Raw genomic sequence first — 20,420 nt, forward strand, 5'->3', positions numbered from 1 at the left:
GGGCGAGGAAGAGGAGGTGTAGAGAAGGAGAATCTTTGCATAGGAGGGGCATGTGGCATGAAGGGGTGCAAGCCCGGATGGAAGAGCTGAGTGGGAGAGAGGGGAGGCGGATGTCGGATTTACCGATTCATCCTTCCGCCCTGGAACTGAGCTGCAAAAAGCCAGAAAGATTGAAGAAAAGAAGAATGATTGATAGATAGATGTATAATAAAGTAAAAAATCACATGAAACAGAAGATCTATACAAAGGGAAATGCAGACACTGATTGAAGGTGTGCAGAGAGGGGTACTGAAATATAGCGATTTCTATACAATGACTTCGGCAAAGTTGGGAGCTGGGAGGTTCCTATTAGAGTGGCCTGGCAATATGATGATAGAATGGAAGGTGGCTTGTGTATGCCAAAGATGCAATTTCTGAAATAGAAGACACATTAGGAATTGCTGGAAAATAAGCATGGCAACCACACTTCACCACTCCAAACAGAACAATAATTATGTGGAGGAATACGCATCTTTGAAACACGTTTTGATTGTCTGTTTCAAAAATGATCAAAACAGACTAGTGCATCATTAGTATTGTGTCATTATTATGTTCCATTGGCAAAAGAAACACTACTAGCAAATTGCTGCCTTTGGTTGACAGCATTCTAGAGTCTGATAGTCCCAATCAGAATGTAATACAACAGTTAAGTCATCTTTAACTATCACAAATGCATCTATAAAATCTGTGAACGATATCGCATTATCTATAAACAAAGACATTGTTGATCCTTTAAAATTGATAGTTGTTTTCTCTAATTGTTAAGTGAATTGTAAAGAATCGTAATGGATCCCAGAGGCTTGTTCAGTGGCTTTTAAAGTAGGCCTGCATGGGCTATGGCTCACTTCAACATGCCTCCACAGTTACTGCCCTGCTCTGCTCCACCAAGGGGACTGCCCCAGGGGAGCCAATTAAGAGTGTCCGCTGTGCCGGCGACAGCTGCTCCAGTCGCAGCCCTGAAAGCCCCCTAGCTCCGCATCAGTGATAGGGAAATACTGTAGAACTGGCTAAAAGGGGAGGACATGGAACAGGAGCGAGGGGATCAATAATTATGGCAGTCAACCTGAAAGCATCAAGAGATCACGGTATGTTGGAGAAGAACCCTTTATGAGGAGTGAGGGCTGCAGTGAGACTCCAGGTGGTGTACAGTCAACTTTAGCTAAAAAAAAGAAAAAAAAATGGACCCACCTGTTTATCACAAATCAAAATGCTGCACTGAGACAAAGATGGTAACTTAATCATTTTAACTGAACCACTGATTCTTCTTATTATTATTATAAAAACACAATCATGGCCGATTATAGAGAAACTACACATGTGATATGCGAAAAACAAAGCTACTGTATCTCCTAAACTGTAGCCATTCTGGTGTTGGTCATTTTTCAGGATTGTATCCCAGAGATAGACTGGTTTGACAGGGAATTCAGTGGAGTGCAGAAAGTACAATTCTTTGTCATCGTCTTGTCAAAGACAGAAGAGAAGAGATCACTAGGGTGAGGAAAGTGAGAGTAAGCAGCTTTATGGTGTTTTCTGAACACAACAATGTTACTGAATCATGGGAAGTTTTTAATTGGGGCTTCTGAGATAACCCTTATGATGCAGATCATCAGCAGGGGGGTGGTGGTGCAGTAATTATGCATTCTAAGAGGCATTCTCGTGCTCCTGCTTGCATACTGTAGAAAGTGAATGAAAATCCCTGCCCTGTTTTTTTCAGGTGTTTGCCAGAAACAACCAAAGAGCTGTGAAAAGTGAGATACAGTATCTAAAACTTTTCTATTCTTTCCTCATAATTCCCACACCCCTTCCTTTCTTTACCATTGATTGCTTAATGCAACACAAAAGCCTCTGCAGATTTTGCTTGGTCTCACTAATTGATTAAGAGCCATGACTTGGGTGGGGTAGGGCACGAGTGTTCTGCCCTTTATCTCTTACTCTCTGCTATTTTTCTCAGGCAGTGGCTATTTTCTGGGAAGCTCTGACAGAGGTGTTCAACCTTGATGCCACTGGCCTCAGATACTGTCACACTGGCAACCGCCCGTGGGCTGGCAGTGGGATGAAAAGCTCCCTGTGTCATGTAACGGGAGCAATCCATGCCAGCACCCCTCAGCTAGATATACCACTGTAAATGTCTCCAACCACTTCCTGATACGGGGCAGTGTCCGGATGCCTGCTCACTGAATCTAGATATATCTCATGAACTTTTTGGAAAATACTGTTTTCATCAGATAATTTGACTTGAATTGCTTTAATTGCCTGCAGGTGCCAAATATTCTATCAGTGCACACCCACAAAAAGAACTCAAATTATGGAGGTTTGGGCTTCCCCGAAAAACCGACCACAGACAGCAGATTTAATGCTGATCTGTCCTCACCACACCACTGCCAGTGACCTATTTAGCACAACACAATGCATAATTCAGTAGCCATACAGCAATAAAAGCAGCAATACAACAGTGTAAATATTACAAGTTAATGTCCTGCATTCAAAATCTCACTTAAGCAAAAGTACACAGGCTATACCGTCAAAACACACGATAAGTACTCATTATGCAGAACGGCCCATTTCAGAATAATTCATATAATATTACCAGACTATAATGAGGGATGCATTTATCTGTATGCATCACTAATGTTGCAGCCGGTAAAGGTGAAGATAATTTGAATTACTTAATAGAATGGATAAACTTGTTAAGCTTGTTAGGGTCAAGCTCCAAATACCTTTCCATGATACAACTTAATAGCGTCTTTAATTAAACTAACCCTGCATGGTAAACAGCAATCCCTGAATAAACAATATTTAAATGCAGTACTAGGTTAGGTTCAATTGAGTTTTCTACACTTGTTTGAGATCATACAAAAAGAGAAACCCTACATGCCTTGTGGTCCTCTTACAGTAATCCCTTGTCTTATTGCTGCTTCACTGTGTAAGACGTCCTTGAGTCCCACGCAAATATGAGGAAAAGATTATCAGTTATCTCTCGCCACACCTGTAACAAGGTATCAGTTCACTTCAAGCGTGCAGAGCTTAATTCGTAATCAAATAGCGATGAAACGCAGACAGAGTGTAGTGGATATTCTCCTGCCAATCAAATCTCAGCTTCAACTGTTTGTTTGGAGTGAAAGTCACCTTTCCAGATGCCTGAATGCCAGCTCCGCCACCCACCCACACACCCACATGCACGAACAAACACGTGCATGCGCACGCACGCACGCACACACGCACACACAAAACCACAAACAGCCAATGCACACACATACAGTACACGTGCATTATACATAACTGCACTCATACCTCCTACTCTGTGCAATGTGAGGAACTTTCTGTCAGTTTCCACTCATCAAAAGGTACTGAGATGACAGCTGAGCATTTCTAAATGCAAACAATGTAATGTATGTTGCATGACTCTTTTATGAGCTTGGCAACAGATTCAATTTCACAAATTGCACTAACATGCACAGCAACATAGACAACCCACGCACCACAACTGCTTGTGTGTTTTTACTTCTAGCATCTTCCACAATGCCAATACATTTAATCTCCTATGCAGTTTTCTTTTAAATACAAAACACATTTATTCCACAGGTGCAGACAAAGACACTGCTCAAATGCAAAATACCAGGTCCCTGTCTGGCCAACGTGCTGTAAGTCGAGACACCAACCACTATCCAGCCTCGTGTCACCTTTCCTTTCACATGTCAGATTTGATACGATTCTGACAGTTCCCTTCAAAAGGGATTTTGTGTCAAATCGGACATTTGCTACCTTAAACACTATCCAGTGCCTTGTTGCCTGCTTGTGCTGCAGCTTGAACCCGTGATTTACAGGAGAAGGTTATCAGCCATATGGGCCAAAAAAAGCCTCTGGTGGCAAAGCAGAGTGAGAGAATGGTGTGGAAGCTAAAGAATTGAAGGTGTTGTATGAAACAAAGCCAGTATTGTTATCTGATTGTCAGGTCTGACAGGCAATTACAGAGAGATAGCTCTGGATGAGCTTTGTGTGCAGTTGTCTTAACTTGATAATTAACCACACAGAGGGGCAATAGTGGATGCAAACTGCCCCGCCCATCTGGAAAACAGTCACATGTTAGCAGGGTAATCAACCATAAAGACATGTCACCAGCCGACTATAGAGAATTCCCTTATCCATACAGATCCATATGTATTCTGGTGCCATCTTGACATATTTTGCATTTGGCTCCACGGTCACATTTGCTGTCACTGCTTCTCATTTCAACATGGCAACAGTATGGAGGCAGTTGGAAAAAAAGAATCACATGTGTGCCTATTGGATAAATGCTCATATTAGGTATTCATGATGTGGCTGCTGGCTCTTGACCTTACTCCTGTTTTTTGGACTTGCCATAGAGAGTTTCCACTGGGATCCAATTTTCACATAAAGGGTTTGAAATGTTTGAGTTTTAAATCACAGGCCCTTAAGAATGGAGTTCAGCTAACCAATGAGAAAGGATCATAGGTGACATCCTGAGGGAGGAAGCCCTGGACACTCTGGCCGTCCACTGAGCCAGTCAACACTCTGAGTAATACATGTGGAAGATCAGAGAGAAAGAATATATAAAAGGATCCTTTCTTTATAGCCTTCTTGTGTACTTTCTGCCCACATATCAGACATTAATCAAGGAGGAAAAGAATTGTTGTCGCTCTACAGCATGGCACAAAAAATAAAACTTCATCTGCGTCTGGGGCGAAGGGAAGGGTAATGTAGCGTGACATTCTCTTCATATCGCTGAGCTAGAGGTCACCTCCCGGCACTGAGAGAAAAGAGAGAGGGAGAAAAATAACGCTCTCCATCTCTCACCTGCTCGCCCACTGTGCCTGCATTCATCAATCCTCTCCCCTTCTCCCTGCTCCTGTCCTTCCATCTATCTGGCCTTGTGTGACACACACAGTAACATTGTGCCCATAACACATATTGCTACATTTGCCATCAGCACAAATTGACATGGCCAATGCTTCTGATTATGACATGTACTAACCAACATCATCCTCCATGATTACTGCTGGAACGAATGGAGCTGCACGTGGGCCACGAAGCAGCCCGGACATACAAACAGCATATTGGGTTTCATTTTACTACCCAACATGCATTGGTGGTGTTGTAATTGTAACCCCACCGAACAAACTCTTGCTAATAAAGATTTATACCATGAAATTAAATTGATTGGTGGTGGATTAGTGAGGCAAGGACATTCATTCAATATTATGTTATTTTAAATGTGATAAACACAATGTTTGACAGGAAACCACTAATATTAAACTGCATTTATGATGCTATTTTTGAGAGTGCACATGATAAGTACGTGTTTTTATGTGTGTTGGAGCAATAGTCACCGCGTAAATGGAATGAGTCATATTAGATTGACTGACTACAGTACATATACAGGCTCTCCACACCATAACTTGTGATTCATCTGTATACTTTAAGCTCATCTGAATCATTCACAATTTCTAAAAATAGTAATGGATCCCACCTCTTCCAAAATATGTGGAGTTATCTCCAAAAATAACACAGTGAGCTGTTAGGAGGCAGAACCAACAACCTTGATATAACAGACATGAAATGTTCAGTTCAACAAAAAGTTTTAAATGCTTCTGTTGAATATTGTACAACAATGCATCCATGTCTACCCCTCTCTCTGCTAGATGCAAACATTATTCTTTTAATACATTTACTACTCTTCAATAGTGCTGACCATTTGATCTCCAAAAAACAATTCATGGACAATAGCTTCCCTACCTGTGAGCAGAATATAATAAATATCTGGAGAGCTTTATGTTTCTCTGCACTGTATGAGAGACTACAGACCAGGTCCAGAAAAGAAAATGGAAGCTTTGAATGTCAGGAACTGACAAAGCAAGATGGATGATTGACAGACAGGGAGTTCACTCACTCAACAGGGGAGATTATTCAAGTCAAGTGCAGCACAGGGAACTCCACCTCCGCATGGTGCTGAGCACATAAGATGACTATATATCACTCCAGCCACTCACTGCATACACATTCCCTTTATCTGCCCCTCAATTATGGAAAAAGGAAAACAAAGCAAGGAATGTGAACCAAAAACCAGGGCAATGCTTAGCTGAATAGCAGGAAAAAAGGAGTTAAGGCACACAACTAAATCATTGCTAAACAGATCAAGGCTCCTGTGCAGGAAATGTTTCAAATGCAGACAGAAGCAGACGTGGAGACAAGTGGACAGCGGAAGGTCAAGCACGTCCAGCAGCTTCTGAGAAAAGGTGTCCAGGTGGAGGCTGTTTGTTTGGCAGTGCCAGGGTGTAGCCTTAATTAGCTTCATGCCAACCATCAATCTACCTTAAGCTAGATATGTCTGGCCACTGTGCGTCTCATTGGTGTAATTCCTCAAATGCCAAATTGCTTTTGCTGCTTCCCCAAATTAATCTTGCTGCAATCTGTGTATTTGACATGATGCCAGGGTGATGGTTTTGTTAACTTTAGAGTAAGCAGGCCTGTAATCTGATCATTACTGGAGCCAGCGTTACTAAAAATATAACCTAACCAATGCAAGACCCACTAGCAGTGCAATTACACTTTGTCCCTGTAGGATTTAGTTTCATGATGACAGTTAGTTGTAATGTAACCCAGTTTGTGGGTAAATCGAGCCTTCTATCCGAGCTGAAAATGGCAGAACTGCTTGTGTTTTGGACAGCCATTATCCTGACTGATGAATATGCAGTTAGATAGCTCTGCACAAACTGAGGAGAGCTCCAAGGTTTCAGGACACAGGATACACAAATCTAATTGAAAAGATTTCAAGGATGCTAAATTACTTTGGAGAGTCAAATATAGTGTGTATTTGCTGTATTTAGAGGAAGTGTTCAACGCCAGCTTCAATCCATGTGGCTAAGGGCTATTTAGTCCTCCAGCATAAACAAATAAACAGATGAAATGTCATGTTTCTCCTTGTTAAATCTTCCAGGAAGACATTCTACACTTAACTGTGCAGTTTAAATTGGGAGATTCTGGGGAAACAATCCATTTCTAAATTGTCTGCCAGACTGAGCCTCTTAGCCCGCCCACATGCTCTGCCATTGGCGGTCAATAATCTCCCCAATGAAGAAACATTAGCTGGCATGTGGAAGGAGCAGAAGAGCTGAATAGGGTGATGCTTGTAGAGGATGGGCGACTGAGTGATTTGCCTTACATACAGGCCATGAGATAAGCCTCTTGGTTTACCCCCTTGGCAGATAAAGGCCCCCACATTACAGTTATCATTGCAGACAGATTATAGACTCTACTCTCTCTGTAAGTACAGGAAGACGTTGAATGGGACTTCAGTACACTTCTACCATTAGGAATGCTCTGCCTGCACTGTTCACCTCCACAATCAATCTAGTTTACAGCCACTTCGAGTTATTGCTTTCACTTGACTCTAGGTGAGTACATACTGACCTACACTGTCCCTCCATCCCTTGAGGGAACAGGCTGCACCTGGTCCACACCCAATCTGAATGTCAAATCCCCCAATCAGATAGCTGCAAATGCACAATAAGTGTCATAAGCTCCATAGGATCTCCTAATGATATTACTATAAAAAGTTAGCACTATGCTGGCACTAATGCAACATACAGATGGATTCATCTCAAACTATAACTACCATGCCAAATGGCTACACTGTTAATGCATTTGTATCATCTAAGGAGCTCCATTTTAGGTTGGATCTTTTCATTAACATGTGTGTAATAGAATGGCAAGTGATGAAAATGAGAAAATGTCAATGCACATTTCAATTGTGGCATGGACAGAAGAGCAACTGGTCTGAATGGCAGAGGTTTAGGGCTCTTTGGCCCAGAACTGTGAAGCTGAGCGTCGCTTTGGTTAGCCCCAAATGGGACCGTCACCTGGGCACAGATCTGAATAACCTATTTCCGCAGTGAAATGACTGATGGGCTGGGATAAGATGGTATTGGTGCGGAGTGGAGTGGAGCAGAGTCAAAAGTAGCGGGGGTTCGCCTATCTTTGGTTCTGCTCCAGTAGTGCCTTGGTTCATCTCTACAGCCCCCCAAAGGCCCCAGGGAGGAGATTTAAGTGTGTCAAGGCACTGTGTGCTAGAAGATGAGTTAGGGCTTCAAATACACACCCCACCACAACTCTGCTGCTCTCTGTAGTTCTTGCTGTTTCTCTCTCTCTCTCTCTCTCTCTCTCTCTCTCTCTCTCCTGCTGTGCAAGCTCTCCTTCTTTTCCCTACTCTATTAATCTCCACTCTTTCCACCATTTTTCCTCATTTCCACCAGATATCTCATCTCACCCTCCTTCTTTCTCCAATATGGAAGCTGCATGCAGGGATGACTTGTGGGCACATTAGAGGTAGTGGCAGGGGGGAATGATGGTGATGGATGCTGCACCTGTCAGTCATCAGAGCCCTGACACAGATGTGTCGGCTGAAGACTCTGAGATCTTTGAAGTTTGCTTGAACTCTGCAAAGTTACTTTCTGTCGGGAGAACATGTGTGGGTGTGTGCATGTGTGTACATGTGTATTTATAAGATACGGTGTATGCACTGAGGCAGCGGGAGGTTGCTGTCTGTTAAGCTCCTTTAGTAAACCTTCATTTTCACGTCCTGACATATTATTTCAAACAGTGAAAATGGATGTCTCTGCTAGCAATGCGTCACATTTTACCTCATACACTTGAACCTCCACAACAGCGCAGTGTAGCTATGAGGAATAATTAAGCCAATAAATCAGTGGTCTCAAAGGACTGCAGTAAAAATAAATACATAAAATAAACTACACTGCCTTGTCCCATGGGATTTCTTCCTATGTCACCCATATGGAAGAAACAGAAGGTGAAAAGAAAACCCCTGTTGACATCCTGTTTGCTGTGAGTGTTCTTTTTAGTCAAGGAAATTACATTTCAATATCTAAAGGCAATACAACCATAGAAAGTTGTATATATCTAGTACATGTCATGCAGGATGGAGCTGAGCAGGGGCGACCAGCTTGGGGAAAGCTAGCTGTATAGATAAATGTTTAATGGTGCATGCAGTGTTCACCATAGGTGGGGAGAAAAAGGACAAAGAACACTGTTAATGGATTCAATCAGATAGAGGAAGCCTTTTTTTAAGATTTTTACTTTAACAGATTTTTGTAAATCCACCATGGAATACTATTGGAATTACATGCATCAATATTCAGGTGAATTACAGTGCCGTGAACAGAATCCATGATGCTTGTCTGCAGCACCTAGACTCATTTTATAATCCTTGCAAGATGCTGAAATCTACAGCATAGAATGTTGTTTTCTAATTCTTCTCCTTCATTTCGGTATGTCAGGTTTATTGCAGATATTTTCTATGTGACATTTTTTCTGTGCGAAAGCACTCAAAGATGCAACAGATTATACCCAGTATTCAAATCCACATGGTCAACATGAATAGTTATGAACAAAAAGATCATGTATAATAACTAATTATGTGCACTGATGACAATGTTTCTGTCTCCATATCATAATCTTTCCATAGCAATGCATTGTATATCTCATACATGCAATTGATGGGTTATGGGCATATCATTGTACATGTCACAAAATTGCCAGTATGGTGTTTTGTAAATATTGAAAGTTAAGCAAAATCAAAGGCCCTTGAAAAGTAAGGTTGTAGTTTGGGAATGTCAGCTGTGGGATGGAGAGTCGGGTTTGCATTCACATAGTTGCAAAGCTGATGAAAGCGTTTTCCTCTGCCCGCACGAAACTTTGGGTTGGGTAGAGTGACAGAGGTGGCGGTTTGTCAAAGCATCAGTCATGCATAATACAAGCCACTTTGTTTATTAATGGTGAGCACTCCCAGTGGAGACTCAAATCCTTGGCGCGAGCACCCAAGTTGCACCGCTTTAATATCTGATGGCTAAATAATTAAAGCAGGCTTACATCACCACACCCTCTGAAGATCTGGCCCCCATGTCTCTGCCTTCTACAAAGCCAAGGCATTGCCCACGCCGTGAAGCACTCCCACTGATGTGCCTACGGTGCTTTCATGTGCCGCAGCAAGGAAAGTGGGTGGGAATGAGAGAATATCCCTGCCACACACCACAGAGTAACCATGTCTACTCCCTAAATGCCAACTTTTGACAGATTTTCAGACAACAAATAAGGAGGAAACAGTGTGAAATTAAAAATGTAATTTAATTGCACCTGCTGCTATTCATGTGGGCTGAAATTTCGTTTGTAAGGCCAAAAAAGGGATATTAAAAGAATAATAATGGACAATACAAGTATCTATGACAGCAAATCCATGGTGTCAATAGCACACCTTCAACCATGCTCTGTGCTTGGCAATGGTCAGATGTTATGTTCTGTGTGGCAATGGTGATTGACAGCATCAACAATGAATAGACCTGAGACAAATAAGCAACTGGCAAATAATACAAGCTTAAATGCCATTCCCATCCATATCAGTTAGTTTGTGACATATGGATTGGTGCAAGGCTCCCCTTGCAAGGGAGGGGCATTAATCAAACCTGAGGCGGAGAAGATTCTCAGCACCTCGACCGGGCAAAGTACTATCTTTCCTCTCCTCACTTGGTCATTTGTTTTAATAGAAAAGCTATGAATGGCTGTGTTGGGGGGAATGCGTTCGCCTGGTCCCGTGGTCCTGTATGACACCTTATTTTCTGTCCAAACACGCAAGAGCAAGAGAGGGCAAATTGATTTCACTAGCAGGCAGGGAAGATGTGCTCACTAGCTTGCTAGCTGAATGCAGGAAGACTGTAGAGATGATTGGTTACTGGTGTATGTCAATCCATTCTGAGCTTTATCTTATCCTATCATGGATTTTTTTTACTGTGCTACATTTTACAGTGGAAGAAGCATGTGCAATTGAAGGTACCCTGAAGCAAATGAGAATAGCTATTCAAATACAAAAAAAAAACAAATGCAGAATTAGAGATATTGTGACTTACTGATTTTCAGATACACACTTCCAGTAAATATTTTATTTATGGTTAAATAAAAAGAAACACAGTATATTTTATATTTTAGGAGTAAGCAAAATATTATAAATGTTTTTTTATGGTGTAACATTTTTGCATATGAATACACTTAATTTTAGTTAATCCAAAAATCTACCAATATTTTATGAAATGACATTGAGACATCCAGTTGTGCATGCTTTCACAGCCTCTGATGGACCGCCAAATAGCATGATGGTGTGTTGATTCCACATCAGTCAGTAACGGAGGCTGCAAATCTGCAGCATGAAACTATAAATCCCAACCAAGACATGCCCACAGGCCACTTCAGCTCTGGCCTAGAGGTTCCAGAAGAGTACAAATACTCAGGCAGGACACACATACCTATACACTAAATAGGCAGCGCAAACTTTGAAGGTACTGCTGGAGTGTGTTTGTGACATCAGACAATTGGAATGTGGATTCACACTGCTGCAGGGGGCTGCTTGATACACCCACTCTTGAATTACACTTTATAAAATGTCAAAAATGCACCGACCTGAAACCAAGTACCAAACAAGAGACCATGAACTTATTGAAAAAAGCTGTTAAACTAACTCCTGCAATGGTGGGCTCAACACTCAAAAATCTCTGGAGTAACTGAAGTTGATGACACACTCACTCCAGTCCTGGCAGCTTTTGGGGAAGAGTGTAGCCCGGCACATTTAGCTTATACATATGTGCTTTCAGAGAAGCACATACACTCAGGTGTAAAAAAAAAATGGGGTTGGGAGGGTGGGGATGTGGGGCCAGGACAGAAAATGTCAAACCAGCAAGCTTATCTTAACTGGCCAGAACACCTGAAGCGTTCTTTCTGTTTCTCATCAGGATGCGCGTGTCCATGCATGTGGTTGTGCGCCTTGGACTTGGTGTGGCGGGAGAATAATGAATACTAATGGTGTTCTCTGAAAGAGAAGGGTTGTGACTTGACTTTCAAAGGAGAGCGCTCAACAGCTCTGCCCCTAAACATCCCTATACACACACATAGATGAACACACACACACACACACACACACAGACACATCGCACCTGACCTCCTCCTGCAGCCCAGAGATAGAGTGGTGATTATCAAACACAGCAGCTTGCTATTAGCACAATAAGCAGTGATGTAGGCCATTGGTGAAAGAAAAGGACAGGACTTGAGAAGACACTGGGTGGTGTTCAGCAAAGCCGGTGCTTGGACCTTTGGAATCAGAGGGGTAGGGGCCCTACTTGTATAAAACAGGGCGGATGGATTGGTGTAGGCAGCAGCTGATCTCATCTGTATGCATGCACTGTGAAGCCGAGCAAACATCAGTGCACAGAGGACTACAAACAGCAACTGTTCTCCCATAGGACGTGGACCAGGGCACACAGAAATCATGGCTCCAAAAGAAGAGTAAATGCAAAAAGAAAAAGCGTAAAAAGAAAAATAAGGATGACAAAGTCTGGAGGATATATGTATTTTAAAATATTACTGGAGAGGTAGAAGGGAAAATGAACGTAGCAGAACAAAGAAGGCAATGGAAAGAAAACAGGGTGCTTCAAAAACAACACTGACATTGGAAATAATTGGTACGGTTATCATATGCTCAAGTTAAAAAGGTAAAGAAATCCATGCCAAACATGGCAATGGGGAATTTAATTTATAAAGGGAGGTCAAAAATGTGTGAATATACAATATCGCTCCAATTACTCTAAGGGCGATGTGAGGTGGGTTGCCATGATTACCAAAGGCCAGTGAAAAAGGAGGGGCTGGTGCAACCATGCAATTAACATCAACAGCACAAGATACACAAGTACAGACCCTGTGACTGCAGGTTATTTCACAGTGTAATTTATGTGAACAAACATGTTTGCCATTGTTTATTATTGTCCAACAGCTGTAAATGATCATACTTTTTTCTATCCATTCACTGCACATCACATTCTACTTTTATGCACATTTTATCTTTATTTCGAGTTGCATCTTTTTTTGTTTGTTTTTTTCCACCATTTTCTGTTTTTGACTTTGTTGATGCAATACGCATTCTGAATATGACAGACAACACAAATCTTGCCTGCCTTACCTCAACAAAGTAATATTAGTGTCTACTGTTCACGACAGCAGCCTTGTTGTAAACAACGCTTGAGATATAACAATGGATGTGTTTCCCTTTGATGGTCAGCGTGCAACTTTGAACATAAAAGAAAAAAAAAAATAACAACAACAGTTGTGTGATGCTCAGAGACTACTCACACAAACCAAACAGAAAAGCTGAGAGAAGGCTGAGGTAATGTGTGCGCAGTTGTAGTTAAAGTCTTGTTGGAATCATAAATGATTTGATGGTGTGAGAGGATCAAGGTCAACCATCTTTTTCCTGCCTTCGTTCCTATAGTGTTGCTTCTTCCTCGGCTTCCTAGGTGGGTAATTATGATGATTCTTGAAAAGTAGCCCATGGCCATTGAGGGAGATATTTCAACCTTGGGAGCCTCTCTATAAGATGCATGCAAACCTGTGAGTATTAGATAGCACGTGCAAATGCACACACATATGGATACATCCGGCCCACTCCTGAAACCCCAAAGTGGATATAACCTGTCCATTGCCAAGGACAAAGTGATCCACCCGGCAATAAAATCTCTTGGAAGCTCTCCATCTAAAACATCAAAGACCGCCGGAATCAAAATTAGCTTTTTAATCCCTTTAGCCTTATGCAGTGGGGTGTTCAGGTATGGATTACCTTGCATGGCAAACATTTTCTTTCTCAGTCTGCAGTCCACAGTTATGAAAAGTGTGCACAGGTGTGTGTGTGTTTGCAAGCACAGATGTGTTGATAGATGAGCATGGAACAAGGTCAGACACACCAACGAAACCAAAGTCATGCCACTGGTGCGAAAGAGTGGTGATCACACATAAAAACAAGCCCTGGGCAGAGCTTATTACTTGGAATGGTGGAGGCCAATCCCCTTTGAAATGCAGTGCTTGCGTACTCCGGCACGCACTGATACAATCTAATAAGGAACATAGCAAGTACTTCAAATGCAACACGTCTATAAGCCATAATTGGGTACAGACTCATAGAAGCATTCAGGACTTAGACTCGACAAGACTTGTCAAGGTATGGTACGAGAGTTATACCTCGTAACAAGAACCATCACATTCTTCATGGATCTTAGCGAGCACCCAGTGTGAGACTAGCTGAGACAGCGCAGTGAAATGCCACAGTTCAGTGGTCAAGACCCTCCAATTAGTTGTAATCGGAGCAGTGTGGGTGAGACTCTGCAACATCTGAATGGACAGTAATGAACTGCTTTACATATAGCCGGCTGCAATTGGTTGCTTTCTCGGACAGACAGAAGAGGCCGTGTAAATCAGACCCCTTGTCATCCATCACAGCAGACAAAGGTGACAATGGAGATCTTTAATCAGTGGCAAATGGCGGCTCACAGGCTGTGGCCCCTTCATTCTGTCGGAATACTGATATTGGTTACCAATCACTTTAAAGACATTTAAGGAGATGTGTATTCAAATCACTAAGCACGAGCCTCCTAACAACAGCTCATCCAATATGGTTCCACCTGTGCACAAGCTAGAAAAGTCCTGTTTAATTTTCTTATGTGACATATATTCAACATGTAGGTGCAAAATATTTTCCTTTCGGTCCATGTAAAATGTACTCCTCGCCACATGTCTTCTGCATCGTTACAGGCTACAATCATTCTATCTACTGCTATGCATGTGTGTATTTATAGATGGGTGGGTGTGCGCCAGCAAGTGAGTGCAGCATGGCCCTGCAGGAGCTCATCCGGACAGATATAGCATAATAATGACATTGTGAGAAGAGAGCAGCAGATAAGGCCTGAGCCTTGAATCTCAAAGACCTGATACGCCAAGAGCCAGGGGTAGGTTCAGGGCCACAGCAAAAGCTTAATGGATGATAGGTGCCTTCCTTCCTAGCAAACAGTAATACTTGCTTGCCATACGGTACGCAGGCAGTTGGAGGGCTTTTGGAGGCTTTCCTAGCTGACGTGATGTCTGACCGAGGTGCAAGTAGTGTGTGTATATGGGTTTCTATGGAGGCGTGTTGTGACAGTGACACCCGGTTTAGAAAAAGTCTACAGGCTCTCAAGCAAGTGGGCTCTTATCACTGAGTGGGGTATTAGTGCTGGTAATAAGCTGTGCCACTTGGTTGACAATACATGGAGAGCTGGTATTTCAGACAAGGACTTGATATGCCAGGCTGCAATGAAAGTATTTATGATGGCGATTGAAATTGACTCCCCACACAAGAGCAGCCTTCTAATGTGTGTGTGTGTGCTGTCTTGCAGCTGATAATGAAAATGCTGGAAGTGTGCTACTAAAAACAACGCTAACCGAATGAGAAACAGCAGTGCTCGCTGTGTAGGCGTACATTAGTAACTGCTACAGCATACTGCCAGGGGAAGAAAAAGAACAACAAATGAAGCCAACCAACCACTCAGATAACTTCTCAGGCTTGCTTTAGCTTAGCTGCTTTTTCCACTGAAGATGTGCTTTATGCATGACTGTCAAACATGCAGCAAATGAGAACAAACACAGAGAACTGACAGGCAGGCCTGCACAGTGCACGGTGACATCCCGGCCTGAGCTTGAGCTCTGAGTTTACTATGGAAATGTAGCCTCTCCTCTTCACAGGGCAAACAGAAAATTTCCCTTGCAGACCAATATCTTCTGACAGCCATAAATCCAGAGGGAGCCAGAGAACATTTTTATGTTAATTACGTCAATTTAAATAGCTTAGCAACTCGAGATGTGAGAGGTGCAATCCAATTATCCAAGCTAGATGGAAGAGAAGGCAGGAAAATAAAAAATAAACAGCAATAAGAAGAGGACACTAGTTTGAGCTGCCATTTTAGAAGAAAAAAACTGCCCTAATGCTGTTAGTGTCTCTCTCCTATGACCTAGCATGTGCTTCTAAGAGTTCACATCCAAATCAAAACAATTATGTGTTAATTGCTGAAATCAGACATGAGAATGATGTTTGCTCTAACACTGATCAACAAGCACATTAAGTTGCAGGAACACAAATGAGGAACAGGCAAACATGCTGTGTGACAGTTTCTGAGACACAATTTAGATTTAGGAGCAGACCAATTCTTTATATATATGTGCAGTGGGACATTTTTGCCATTACATATGGCATATGGCATAGTTTGGGATTCATATTCTGATGCTATAGTTGTATGGCTAAGTATTTTCTAAATCATATAGGATGGCAGTGGAATTTATATATATATTGAATTATTCATTTGTGTCTCATTTTTGTATTTTGTTATGGTTGATGGCAGTTATATGTTTAAACTAGGGTTGCCCCGATACCATTTCTTCAAACCGAGTACGAGTACGAGTACGAGTACGAGTATTCCATTTTTGTACTTGCCAATACCAATATTTCTACCAAAAAAATAACTATGTTACAGATGCACTGAACTAGAAGACAGGGTTTATTTCCTTCCCTGGTTGTTACAACAAATGATGATAAATTAAATAAATATAAAATAATCATCATTTCCTGTGTCAACAAAAAGCCTCCACATTGGCACTGTCTTCACATTTGGCAAAATGAAACTTGATAAAATAGCAATGAAACGTATTACACAGTTAACACAGTCAACTTAATATTTCAATTTAACTATTCTCCACTAAACTATGAACACAGTCTCCACATTTGAATCAGTGTGATATATACTGAAGTAGCCTAGTAGTTGTATCAACGTCTGCATGTAATCAAGAACTGACTGACAAATCAAATGAAGAAAGAACATTTCAAAAACATTCGACAATATTTATCGCCACTTAACATTTAATTATACTGATAATACTGTAGATATGTATTATTTTCTTCTCTCTTTAAGGAAAATAAGGGCTGTATTTAAAAAATAAAATAGTAACAACATATGAAATAGCTTTTTAAAAGTTGTGCATCTTAGGTTTCAGCTACTGCACTCTTGGACAACCCCTCCATCAGTAAATGGCTTTTTCTATCTACCAAAAATCCAAGCGACTCTGGGGGAACATTCATTAGCTCTTGGAGAGGCCATGTGGAATTATTTTTCTCTGGGTCCAGCTCACAGGTCTCTCTGTCTTCTCTCCCTATATGCTCACTTGTCTTTCCATCTGTCACTCGCTTTCCACCTCTTTCATCTGTCTGTATTTAGAGTCACAATGTTTATCAACTGGAATGCACAGATTTGATTGGCTGAGTAGCATCACATGGGATGGCTTAACCTGCATGCAATTGGTGATTTCCTGACCCACTGAAGTGTAAAAAATGTAAAATACTTCAATAATTTACTGACTGTAGGTCCAGGTCCCTATAGGACGGTGTCTGGGTCTGGATTTAGACTGCTGTCCGCCTGTCCGAAATGACAACAAGAACCGACAAGCTGCCCTCTGATCGCAGTCTTCAGTTTCATGCCACATAAGGCCTGATGCAATGCAAAGTGGTATCGGTGCATGGCATCGGTTTAAACTAGGGATGTCCCGAGCCAATCTGCAGGATCGGGCCAGACATGGCCATTATGTCACTGATCGGGACCAGTGATTTTGAAACTGGACCCAAACCCAATTTTTTTTTTTTTATGTCAGAGCACAATTTGTGGCAGAACGCAGACACATGCGTAATGTTATTCTGGCAAACCTGTGGATAAAATTTTCGCAGTGTGGTAATATTTTAAATGAGAAAGCGAAAGCAGTCCAACGGTGATAAGAATATGAAAAAAAGCAATGGATGATGTGGAGGTACCAAGCGTAGGCTATGCGGGCTGTACACAAAGTCTGCTGTCACAGAGCAGCATCACACACTCACCTGCTAACTCAAGGAAAGTGGTAGGCCAATGTTGCAATACCATATGCAGAATAAGAAAGAGCCATATGTATATACACTGTTTCAACAAAATAAAAAAAGAAAATATAAAGGGATAGCTTGGATGCAGGTTTTTTTTCTTAATGCAGCTGTATTATCTAGGAAAATTTTGGTTAAGGCTATGTATCGGACAGGACTCGGTATCGGCAGATACATAATATTAAAGGGCTCGGATCAGTATCGAGGTAAAAAAAAACCTGATCTGGACATCCCTAGTTCAAACTGATGCATTGTTGGGGCTAAAAGTTAATTTCCATTTCCATTGCTACTTGGTGTTGTTGTAATGTAATAAGAAACTAATGCAATAAGAAACTATGTTTTTCTGATTAGATTTTTTGTCATTCTGGTGTTGTAATTAATCAAGGCCATCATAATAGCAATGCAAATACCTTAGTTTTAACTATTTAAGGTGAATAAAAGAGCCAAAGAAAAACAAGAACTAAAGTATGACAAATACATTTAAGAATTTGATGAACCTTTACACCCTAATGACTACCATACATAGGTTAGCCCATCATTTGTCATTGACAAGACACTGAGATCATTCATTCATATCTCCTCTATGACAAAGGTTACCCCTCATTTGTGTGCTCAGTCACACTTTGACTGTGAGGACGTGTGCGCATGTAGCTGTGCGCTGGGAGAAAATGGATAGCCATAAATTCAATGCAGTACTGAGCACCAGGATAGAGATTGTGAGCTGACAATGTCTATAGAGGGCTCACCATTGCCAATCGACCACAGAGGGCTATGTGAGGCCCTTCTGACCATCTGACACTCCGATTGATTGATAAAAATTACAGCTGTGCTGAGGCAAAAAGAAGAGGGAAGGGAAGGAGGCAGACTGATATGGAGAGACATATGGACAGAAGTAGGGCTTGTTGGAAAAACAGTGTGATGCAAATGGAACGACATCCACATAAGCATGCTGGGGAATCAATAAATGCTATTAACATCTCCTGTCAAAGTAATGTATGTACAGAGTGTTGAAATAGGCAAGGGCAATAAATATAAAGGGAGTAGAAAATTTGCAGTGGAAAAATCTCGGGAAGGGGAACTTCAAAGGAATCATCAGTGTGAAACTCTGCCTTTTCCCTGACAGCTTAGGCTAAGAACAGCACAGTAACTGATGCACCGCAGAGCACTGAGCCAAAGACATATACTGTAGAAAGTAGGACAAAACAAGAAGTGTTCAGGCAATTATCAATGGATTTTCCTGAGCACACAATGTACCATGACACACAACATGTGAGATTTAGCATCTCAACGACCGCTTAAGACCGTGCTCTTTTCGTGGTTCCCATCGTGCGTCTACAATTACTGTGGGTGGTGATTACATGCATTTAAATTGGCCACAGTTCAATACCTCAGTAGACCAAAGATAGTTGCTGAGCTTAAAAGGCAATTGGCAGGACCCAGCTGGCTGAGGATGTGCTGCAAAAAGCCCAGAAGGGAACAGTTTCTGGAAACATCGTCTGCCAGTTCGGCGACATGAATCAAGACACTGGCCTACGGGGGGCTGAGGCAGTGAGGTTGGTGACCCAGGCCTGGCTACTCTCAGTCTTTCCAGACATGACAGAGATCAATAGATGGATGAATCAATCGCTTGGGCTTATGTACTCAACTTTGAGCTCATTGCCACCATAAATCAACCCCTTGAAGAAAATCGACCCCCATTGACCCCTTAAGTCCATGTCATTCCTCTAAGTCACACTCACACATGTACTTTAGCATGTTGTTCAACAAAATCACTGGTCAATTATTAGCCAGTTCCAGAACAGTCTGGAAAAAAAGAGCAATGGAGAGAGGTGATCTTACCATGGCCCCCACGTGTAAGAAAGGGCATCCGGTTGATGGCAATGGGCACAGTACCATGCTTGTTGTGGAAATGGTGGACGTGGTGTGTGGTACTAAGGGAGGAGGAAACTCTGGCAGCCACAGCAGGGCAGGGGAACACCAGCAGCGCCAGAGAGAGCACCAGCCTAAACAGAAAGGCCGGACTGGCCCACACCACAGGTGACGCAGTGGCTGGCTTAGGTACCAGAAGCAACCCTCCATCCACCTCCACTTCCACCTGCTCCATTGGGGCAGGGCCTGAGACAAAGAGAAGGCCCCTCCCCCTCATACGACACAAACAGGAAGTGAGCATCTCAAATGAATCCAGTGCCCATGATCCCCTGCTTTCCAGCCCGGGGAGGAAAAAATAATGTAAAAGAAAATACAAATTAAAAAAATAAGCCAATAAAAAAAAAAAAAAAAAAAAAAAAGATCCTTGTTTGAAAATCCAAAAAATGATTGGGAAGAAAAAAAAAAAAAAAAAAAAAAAACGAACGGAGAAAAAGAAAATCCCAAAAATTAAAACTTACAAAATCCTTCCTGAAAAGAAAGAACCCCAAAAATCCTCCAACAGTCTAGTTTCGATATCCAAAAGCTTCTGACTGGATCCTTGAGAACCAAAACCACTCCCACTCCTCCCCTAAATCAATTCAACCTTTTATAAAACTTAACCTCTTTTGTTTATCAGATGACTTCC

The 20,420-nt window shown here is 41.9% G+C and overlaps 1 protein-coding gene across 9 annotated transcripts in view; it reads right to left on the minus strand.

The window, feature by feature from the left end:
- nrxn2b (neurexin 2b) overlaps window positions 1-20,420 on the minus strand; it is a 661,557-nt gene that overhangs the window by 183,310 nt on the left and 457,827 nt on the right. The window contains exon 1 of one of the 9 annotated variants that reach the window (XM_030429951.1): window positions 19,706-20,155. The exons of the other annotated variants lie outside the window; for them this stretch is intronic. Coding sequence (XP_030285811.1) covers window positions 19,706-20,036 — 331 coding nt within the window. The 5' untranslated portion in view covers window positions 20,037-20,155. Of the gene's footprint in view, window positions 1-19,705; window positions 20,156-20,420 lie in introns of those variants that run through there. 9 annotated transcript variants of the gene reach the window in all.

Source organism: Sparus aurata, chromosome 10 (genome assembly GCF_900880675.1).
Source record: "Sparus aurata chromosome 10, fSpaAur1.1, whole genome shotgun sequence".
NCBI classification, from domain to species: Eukaryota; Metazoa; Chordata; class Actinopteri; order Spariformes; family Sparidae; genus Sparus; species Sparus aurata.